A 10,962-nucleotide genomic window follows, 5' to 3' on the forward strand; every position below is an offset into this window, starting at 1 on the left:
TTAAGCACTTTTTGTGCTTCTTTACCATACATTTCCTGAAATTTCTTAAGAGAGTCCTTACGATTAACGCTCCTTTTTAAGTGGTAAAAAATATCTACCAAAACTTCATCTATCCTAACGGGAAAAGTTGCAGCAGCTTTTTCAGAGGCAAGATGTATTAAATGGCAGCAGCATCCAATTGATATTAGGTGCTCATTTTCTTTTTCTAAAAGTGAAATCACACCATTTTTCTTTCCCTGCATAACAGAAGCATTATCTGCACTGAATGCTATACAATTTCTAAAAGAAATGTCATATTTAACAAACACATTTAAAAGAAGGGAGCTTATATTTTCACCTGTGGAGTTTCCGTCCAAATTTGGGATTGCCAATAAAGTACTTTCAATGCGTTGAAGATTCACGTTAAAATAACTCACCACAACTGGGTACAACTTATAATCAGCTTCGTGACTACCATCACATGCTGCAGTAAATGCTTGTTCTTGCAAATATTTAATAATTTCTGAAGTTCGATCCATAGCCATTTCATGGACAAGGGATGCAGTTTTGGTTTTAGCACATCCGTAACGTTTCGCAATTTCACTTTTCGGAAACATCTTTCGAAAAAGCGGACCCACATGGCTGGCGGCATTTAGCGGAACATTACGCTCAACTAAAAAAGAGGTAAACAATAACTCAGCACGCATTACTTCATCTTGGACATTATCAGGTGGCTTAAAAAATTTGCTTAGTCTTTGGTTATTTTCAGCGTTTTCAATGTTCTTGGCATGATTCGGGTTACGTGACGATGTATATCATTTCTACCTCCATGCGATATTAGAAAGTCAGAAAAACAAATCGTACAATAAGCATACTTTTCTCCTTTGTTTGATTTTTTTATGCATGGAAACTCTGCAGTATAAGAATTCTTATACGATTGAAAATAAGTTTTCTTCGGTTTCATTTTTAACGCACACCACGTGATTACAAGCTAAGTAGTAGTCGACAGTTCAGTACCGTTTTCGTTCGTTACAGAGGGAGGGAGAACGACGTTTGGATCGGCTAGTTCAGTGACGTAGTTGAAACGGGGAGTGGCAATAATGACGGGAACAGCGCATTCACTAGAGTGAGACTGGAAGCAGTTACGAGGGAGAAAAGGAGAATAACCAATCAACTGGTTTACACGTGAACGTGCCGTTACTATGGCTAGAAGGATAAGCCACTTATAAGGGGTGTGTGGTTACCGTGTTGCTTTGGAATAGATCGGAAAACTCGTGTCATTTTTTCTGTTTTCCCCCTTTACAAATGGTTTTACTCTAGCTCCGTAGCAGCTGATAATCGCGGAATTTTGCCGATGCACTAATCGCACAACGTTAAAAACGGGGGATCCGTATAAATTTCAGGTTAATCCGTAGGCCCGTAAAATTAGGCGTAAATCCGTACATTTTACGGATAATCCGTTAAAGTTGGCAAGCATGTTATATGTATAATTTGGTATAAAAATGAAATTAAGATGAAAATTAAATTAAAAAATTTGAACAAATATTATTTTCTTTTTCTTTTGTTTTGAAAAAGGAAAAAAAGAGACTTGTTTGTTTTGATTATTAAAAAATCTCTGTAAAATAGACGTTGCCAGAAAAAGTACATACAGATATAGGATTTAGTATTTTACATCAAAATATGATGATGAATAACCAGTGTATAAATTTTAGCCTAAGGTGGTACAACAAAATCTTTTTCATGTGTACAACACAGACATCCATAAAGCTAATTGGAGGATTTAAGACAACACTTTGCTAAGGATAAGATATAACAAGCATCACTGATGACTGAATATATGTTACTTGCAAGTAAAAGATTTTTAAAATTTGCAAATAACATTACACAGGTTTAACATAATTTTAGTTCAGCAACATAAAACAGAATGGAAGTTTTAATTAATTGCCTGCACGTACAATTAATTAAAATAAAATATTAATTCCTTTATTCTCAATAAATAGTATCATAAATAGTTGTTACAAGATTAATTTCAATGGTATGTTGTTTTTAATCTTGTTTCATGGTACCCAGATAAGATTTTCTTAGTAGAATATCCAATTGCATTAGATATTTAATACATTTTTTCAGAAAGTTAAAAATTTATAATGATCTTAATCATGGAAACTAAATCTATTAATATTTGTTTGTTTCAAATGTTCCAAATATTCAAAAAAAAATTTGTGTAAGAAATTAAAATAATTATATGATGCATGGTAATTAAATGTATTAAAAATCCTAGGTAAACTTGAATAGTTCATTTCAAATATGGATAAAACTATACATAAAAAAATAAAAGTTGTATCAAAAATTAAGTAAAAAAGTAATTTATTTCAGGAACCATACTCTGAAGGTTTTTTGAATGGATATTAACACTTTGATGCAGATGAAGTCCTTTTATATATTTTTTCTGATGCTCTAATTACTAGGAAAAATATATTTTAGTATTTTTTAATTATAATGGTTACTAAAAAAAATTTAGATTATCTTACATATTTGTACTAAAATATTAACAAAAAAGTAATTTGAAACTTTGATTTTCATTCTTATTCAAAGATTTATCATTAATCGATTTTGTAAATTAAAGAAAATTTAATTAACTATTTCTCTGAGATCTTAATGACAGCAAATAAGTGCAATTTTATTGCGACCAATTATTTAAGACACCAGTGTCTCATGCTATTCATAACCATAAATTATTAAAATGCTAAATATAATATTTTTCACTTATTTTGAATTAAATTAATGCAAATTGATGAAAAAAGTAGGAAGGATATATTTAGTAAAAATTCTGCATCAAAGGGTTAACATTTAAACATAAATTTATTATTATTGTGGTGTAAGATAATTTTAGACTAAATAGATAATTTTAGACTTGGTGTAAGATTTAAGTATTAAAAATCTGTTAAACTCATCATGAAATCAATGCTTTTCTTTCTTTTATTTTTAAATGAAATACATAAATATTTTAAGTAATATTAATTTTATAAAGAAAGATCTTTATTCAATTTTTTGGAATATTTGGCAACTTATCTTAAAAATTATAAATCATAACTGTAGACATGAAATAACGTATGATTTAAATTATTTAGCTTTAGTATTTGTTTAATACAAAAATATTACTAATCAACACTATTAACTAAAAAGCATAGCAACAAATATGATTTTCTTTTACACCAAAATTGAAACAAATGTCTAGTAGAACCTTGATATGAATAATTAGATAAACTGTTAGTTAGTTTAAAAAAAAAAAAAATTACCACTTCCAATCCTTTAGGAACTTTAAGACCTTCAGGTATTTCGTACAGATCATCTTCTGGATCTTCAACTGTAAAATATAAATTCAATTTAAAATATGTTAATTTAATGACATAGTAAGGAAAAACATACAGAGTGGCCTTTTGAAAGAATTTGAAAAATTCAGCATTAGATTTGTAAAGAAATATCAGTTTTTTTGTTTGGATAGAAGTTATCAGTAATTGATCTTAAAAAAGCCATATTCTAAGACTTGGAGGAGTAAATCATTAATTAATGAGACTCAAGAAATATCAATCCCTTCACAATAACATTTAACAAATTTATCTCATAACCTCTTCAATAATACTAAGATAAAAAATAAATTAAAGTCAGTTAGAAAGTATATAGGCATGTGATTGCAAAAAAGATTATGAAAAACGCAAAAGAAAAAAAATTCAAATATTTGAAAAATAATGAAGACAATATAGTGTTCAACACAAAATAATCTTACTTTTGTTAAAATGTTGCATAAAAAACATTAAATCACATGTTATATAATAATAATTAACAGCAAATTAGTTAAAGTTTTAACTAGAGGAATAATAAGTTACTAACAGACCCAACATATTAAAACAGTGGCAATTGAAAAATGTTCAAATTATCTCGGGATAATGAAATGTTTATAATAACATTTCATTTAATTAAATCAAATTATATTACTATATAAAATTCATTATACAAAAATATGGCCAGATTTAGATATCAAAATTGACCATAGAAATCTCACTTTAATTGACACATCCTATAACTAAACAAAAATGAATTAGTGAACCTAACAAAATACACTGAAAAAAACTAAATTTCCAGCATCTGGTTTGCATCTTTTTTAATCCACAGATTAAAAGTTTCATTTGATTAATAATGTAAACAATTTTCCTTTTCCTTTTGCAAAAATTCCATAAAATCCCAACCAAATTCAGGTTTATTGCTAGTGGTGTTAATGCAATGAAAAAAATCGGGATTTACTTTGAAAATATTCTTAAAAAAGTATACAATAAAATTAATATGCTAACTAAAAATAATAATCACCTAAATGGGGATATTAAAAATAATATACAGGTGTGCTAAATACACTCAAAACTTTAAATAATTGATTCTCTACGCTGTTGCGATTTTAAAAACTTATATACTTCCCTTCCAACTAATAAAATTCTTGATAACCTTCTTCAAATTCATTGCATGTTTAATTTCAATGATATTATTGATGAAGACAATTGAAAATTTCAAGTTCATATTAACTTCAACAACAATTATATACTCTATAATCACTGCCTTTTTCAACAAATTAATGGCATACCCATGGAAATAATTTTAGTACTAATATTTGCAATATTTTTCTTTATTTACAAGAATATAAATTCGGGAAATAGTATGTTAATCTTCCTATTGATTCCTTCTTTCTCAGATTTATTGATGATCTTTTTGTTATTAATTTTAATGATTTTGATATTTCAGTTGAATAAATATATCCAAGTGAATTAATTCTTAATAAAACTAATAGCAGTAATTCTTAAGCAAATTTTTTAGATTTAACTCTTAATATTAATGAAAATAGTAAAATTACATGTAAACTTTTTGACAAGTAATGATTTTAACTTTCCAATTAAAAAGAGCATTGATTTTAATTCTAACTTAGACAAAAAGGTTTTTTCCAATATCATTACCAATCAGATTCATAGGTTTTACATAAATAATTCAAACTATAAAGAGTTTCTGCATGAATCAGTATATCTATTTTTAAAACATTTTTTACTTTTGCCCAATGCCTGTAAGTTTGTTTTCTGCTTTATTTTACTTCAAACTCAATTTCAACAGCATTTTTATTTTTTAGCGATACAGATCCATCATAAAGATTATGAGAATATTTATCTTAGGATAATTATTCTCATTCATCGTAAGGGATGAAGACCTTCAAGTTTTCCCATAAGTTTTTTATATTTTATTTCTATTATTATTTGTGTGTTTATATATATATTTGTGTGTTTATATATATATATNTATGTATATCAAGAGAGAGAAAGAGAGATGTAAAAATAGAAACTGAAAAAAAAAAAAAAATCCTGAACCTAGGGAAGAATATTCTTTTTTTTTCTGCCTAGTTACTAAAACTCTAAATTGAAATAAAATCTCTTAATGAATTTTTATTACCTTTCAATGTTGATGATTCTTCTGCATTATCACTTTCAGGATTATCATAACTGAAACCTATCTCATGATATGCTCCATCCCCAGCTATAGCAGCACGTAATCGTTTCAATTCCTCCTCTATAACAATAGCAATAAGAATTAGAACTCTTTAAAGCATATATAAACAAGCCAACATAAATTCATTAATTAAATAAATTTAAAAATAACAATATTTGTTAGATACATTGTCTTTCACTAGAGATAGATGTGATGACATGAGAAATAAAACAATTATAAATTTTATAATAAAAGCAACTTTTTTTTCAAAATTACAATTATTGTAAAAACTTTAAGCAGCTCTATAAATTAAATACTTTAGTTAACAAAGGTAAATTTAAAAAAAAAAAAAGGTATAATAAACCAATGAGAAATGTAATCTTTAGCAAGTTGTAGACCGACACTTGATTAAATTCCAAAACTATGCAAATTCAATTGTATTTAATTAATTTTAAATGTATTTAATCGTACAATTTTAGTACAAACACTTTTTAATTATAAATAACATTTTCCGAATTGCTGTTGCAGAAATGAAAATTTATAAGGAGAAAAATTAAACTCATTAATCACAATTCATTTTGTAATATCTGCAAATTAAGAAATTATGCATGGAGAAAAGAAAAGTAAGCCTAAAAGATTAATAATGAAATAACTTTTTAAAACAAAGACAATTTTGGAAAAAACAATTAACCATTAATACACGTTTTAAAAATCTATCCAAAATGTTGATGTTTTATTTTAAATTATTAAAATTTTTTGATTAAAAGATCTCACATAATATAAAATTCTGTGATTATTTTATGAAATTAGAGATATCAAATGCATTGAAAAAAGTTACATTTGTTCAATTTAATGTTTCACTTTTAAAGTTATATTTATTTTCTTGATGAAGAAAAATACCCACAATGTATATTTATACGTAACAAAGTAAAACCAATAATAACAGTTCAATAAATTAAATTGTTAAACATCTATACATTTTCACTAAATTTTTTTAATATCATTTTCAATATAAATGGAAAAAGTATCGACGAGTACAAACTAAAAAACTAACACTGAAGCATGAAAAGAATTAAATCAAAAAATTTATATAGTTAATGAATTTTACCATAAATTTAGCCTACATACAAACCATATATTTTCATATAAAATTTCCCCACATTTTTTGACATACAAACCAATTCAATATGCTTTTCTGACTTGACCTAGTTATGAAATAGACCATGAATTATTATTGCATAGGAAATTAAATAATTAACAACTGATAAACTATCACTGTAACTGCTAATAAATTTAAACTTAACCAAACATTTCTGATAAAGAAAGTTTTAAAATAAAGTAGCTAATAATATTATTGAAATAACTTGATGTTATTATGGGATGGCATAGTTTAAAAATAAAAGGTTTGAAGTCTCATTTATTCATAAACACAAATTTTAGAAAAAAAATTCAATACGAGTATGAATAAAAGCAATGACATTCTGCACATATAGTAGAGAAATGATCAAGAAAATTTTTAATAAATATTTATTTAAGAATACTATATTTATGTAAGAATACTATTAATGTCTGAGAGCTAAATCAGTTTACATTTTGAAAAACAGGCATTTATGATGCTAACAAAAGAAATTTTCGATAAATTAAATTTTAATCTGTGAGAAGAAGAAAAAAGACCCAAAATCTCTCGAAGTTCATCAGAAAAAGTTTGCCTATTAACTTTTAATTGTATTATACAAACTTAAACCGCCAAAAAGTTATAAAAATAGTAGTATATTTATTTCCCTGAAAACTTTTAATAATCCATTTCAAGAAAATTAAATTGCAATCTAAGTGCTATTTGGAAGTAAAGATCTTATCAATGTCAGGATATATAGACAAGAAAAATTTAAACTAAATATTATTTGCTCGGATAAAATGCTTCTTAAATTAAACCAAAATCCAAATAATAAATAAACAGTAATACTGTGATAGTTTATCCTTAAAGAGGGTTTATAAAAAAATTGTATTACATTTCTTTTAATAATAAATAAGGTGCTTAAATGATATGATTTGCCTTAAAATTAAACTATTTTTATGAACCCACTTTATAAACAATACAAGCTGCCAACCTGATTATTTTCAGCAGTTATTACAACAAAATATCATTATTAAGTTATTACAGAATCATTATTAAATAATTAGTAGGATGATAGCAACTAAATAACAATTTTACAAGAATTTCTTTAGAGTTAGTATTGATTAAAATCTAAAAGTATAACAACTTTATAACTCAAATCAAGAAGTAAACAAATATTTATACCCAAAGAATTACTTTTACAAAATTAATAATCAGATTACCAGCTTTAATTATAGACTACAACTGATAAACATATTTTACTATAAAATATAATAAAATAATTCCCAAAAATTGTTTACAATATGGAAGTCAGTCTTTCACTCTGCAAGATCCGGCTTCCTCCTACTAGCTTGCTGAATCTACACCAGCAAAGACAGTTGCCAATCGATGACCAAATACTATTTCTGCACAAAAAAAACTGAGACACATTATTGCAAAAAGATAGTATCAACATCAAATTACTGAGAATAGCCACATGTTAAATAATTTGAAGAAGATATTTTCTACCAATGAAGAATCTGTAGAAGCAGAATATATTTTTATAATCCTCACATACAATTTAATTTCAATAATAACTGAAGCCTTTAATTAAAATATTCTAAATAATATATTTTTTTTGTCAGGAATAAATAACGTTGAATACCTTGATAAAGTTGTTCTTCGGTCATGTCGGTTCGTAAGGAACGGTACCGCTCTTCATCTATAAGTTTTTCTTCATCTGACGAATGATCATAACCTCCAGGTTTTGGCTCATATTGCTTCAAATCGTGCAAATAGCCTCGAACATCATATCTGTAATAAGAATATATTATTAGTTTTTAAAAATTATCAAATTTTTCATAAATCTTTCACTTTCTGTGTAAATAACAATGACTTTAAAGAAGAGAAAAATGCACAGGAATTTTTCAAAACTTCATTTCTGAACATCACATTTACTTTTTAAATTATTTTCAGTAATATATTACAGAATGAACACATTGTTTCATAATTATATGACAAATAATATATAATNTGCTAAGCATTATCAGGGGTCCCTTCAGGGCAAATTTACTACCGCTTAGCAGGACCTTCAGAAATTCAAAATAAGGAAAAACGGTAGTTTCGCAAAATACTTTTAAAGAAGCGAGTTCTAATATTCCCCTCCTGCTTCTTAAAATTTTGTTGTATACCTATAAAAACGATTAGCCCCGGGTTAATTAAGCATTTGAATTTGTAATGGAACTTTTCCCGTGAATTGCTATTATGAGAAGAATTCGCTTCCCATATGGTTTGTAAGAAAAGTGCTTTTCCACCCCATGCCTGGCTGAAAGCATGCCGGGATCCCGAAACACCATGGGAGGAAGGATCGTCAGCTTCTCCATTCCTTAATTGAAGTGAAAGTAAAAGCGCTAGCAGGGGTCTGTCTAGGTTTTTCTGAGAGGTACCGATTTTGTGAAAATTTTGACATAATTTGTGAAAAATTAAAAATTATATTTAAAAATCAACACAAAAATATGGTAAAATATGGATTTATTGTTTCTTAAGGGATACAAAAATAAAATTTTAAGAAAAAGTATTTTGTGAAACTATTGCTAAACGGTAGTAAATTCGACCTGGTCAGACCCCTGGCTAGTACCATGCAAGCCCTGTTCTCGTTGCAATCTGGGGGGAAAAGGAGCTCTTCTATGAATAGGTAGCACATGTTTGGACAGTCAGTGCGGTGTGGTAAGCCTAACCTGTAGCTTACGCCATATTAAAGCAAGCTTTTTTTAATAAATGAAATGACAAGGGTCACTTTGTAAAGTTTACAGGAAGTCAAAATTCGAACTATTATTTTAAACAATATTCTAAGAAACCTTTATTTTTTTCTCCTAGGAACTTTTTTCTGTATGATCATTGAAAATGTTCTCAAAATAAGGATAAGTTTCAGTGCTGTAAATATATGTTTTTATTAAATTCCAATTGAAATTTAACTATGGACAATGATTTTTAAATTTGGATGCAATTTTAAGCCCAAAATTTTACAATAGCAAAATTGTTTTTGAACATGTGGGAAAAATATATATATATAGAAATTTACCAGTCATAAATGATTTTTATTCGTAGTGATAATTTTTGAAAATATTTTCTTATTTTGCCATATTTTTGTGTCTAATTTTCAAAAATTATGTCTAAATTTTCACAAAATAGGCATCTCTTAAAAAAACCTAGATAGACCCCTGATATATAAAAAGTTATATGAGCTTTTAATTTCAAAAATTGATACTTTAAATGCTCTCTGATATAAGCACCTTCAAACCATGAGCCTTTCTTTTAAGTTTATTTGAAGTAGTAGAGTTATTAACTGGTAACTGGCATTTTTTTCTCATAATATGTTTACAGTATCTTTGACATTATCAGATTTTCTATAAAGAAATTTTGTGAGAAAAGAAATTCTAATGAGTACGCAGATTTTTTTTAGCTTAACTTATCTATTTTGACATAAGATTAAAATGAATATTTTAATATAAAAATATATAGATAAAATATTTATTTATTTTTGATGAATAACTACATTTACTGTTGCTGTTGTTAATTTACATCGCACTAGAAATGCACAATGGGCTATTGGCGACGGTCTGGGAAACATCCCGGAGGATGATCCGAAGACATGCCATCACAATTTTAATCCTCTGCGGAGGGGATGGCACCCCCGCTTCGACCTGCACGCGAAGTCGAGCACTTTACGGTAGCACAGTTTAACGATGACCAATACCGCACACCCTCGGTCCCTACGCAGACTGATCCAAGTGGTCACCCACCCGCACACTGACCGCAGCCAGTGATGCTTGACTTCGGTGATCTGCTGGGAACCGTGTCTTAACGATCAGTCCACTGCGGAACTAACTACATTTATAAACACAATCTGATACATTAATTTTGTCATAATAAAAATCAAGAGAAAAAAATCACAATTTTAAATTAAAACAATGGTTTGGTAATTGAAACTTTGTTTTAATAGTTAAAGAACAGGGGTCTGTCCAAGCCAAATTTACTACTGCTTAGTAGGCCTGGGCAATATACCGTAATACCGTCATTTACCGGTATTTCTTTGATACCGCGGTAATGATATTCGGAAGTATATTCTTCGGCAATACCGAGTTATTGAACTTCGGTATGCCTGCACCTCTCGGTACTCACCGCTAGCCAATATCTTCGGCCGACCGGCGGCGAGGAAGTGGCGGTATGGTATGGTATCTAGGAGGTATTGGTATGGCACGTGATTGATTTAGGGGTGAAGAACTCAAAGGCTTGCGCGTAATATTTACGGTACCTCCTCTCGGCAGCTAGAAATTTCTCCTACAATATATTGTGGTATCATTTGACTTTAA

At 28.0% G+C, this 10,962-nt stretch overlaps 1 protein-coding gene across 1 annotated transcript in view; it reads right to left on the bottom strand.

Annotated features, from left to right (window-relative positions):
• Window positions 1–8,404, bottom strand: part of LOC107448109 (suppressor of white-apricot) — a gene marked incomplete at its 5' end in the record, with an annotated part of 34,066 nt that extends 25,662 nt beyond the window's left edge. The window contains 3 exon segments of the mRNA XM_071184748.1: window positions 3,276–3,343; window positions 5,461–5,577; window positions 8,256–8,404. Coding sequence (XP_071040849.1) covers window positions 3,276–3,343; window positions 5,461–5,577; window positions 8,256–8,404 — 334 coding nt within the window.
• Between the last annotated feature and the right edge of the window lie 2,558 nt (window positions 8,405–10,962).

The sequence above is a fragment of the Parasteatoda tepidariorum genome, chromosome 1, assembly GCF_043381705.1.
Source record: "Parasteatoda tepidariorum isolate YZ-2023 chromosome 1, CAS_Ptep_4.0, whole genome shotgun sequence".
Taxonomy (NCBI): domain Eukaryota; kingdom Metazoa; phylum Arthropoda; class Arachnida; order Araneae; family Theridiidae; genus Parasteatoda; species Parasteatoda tepidariorum.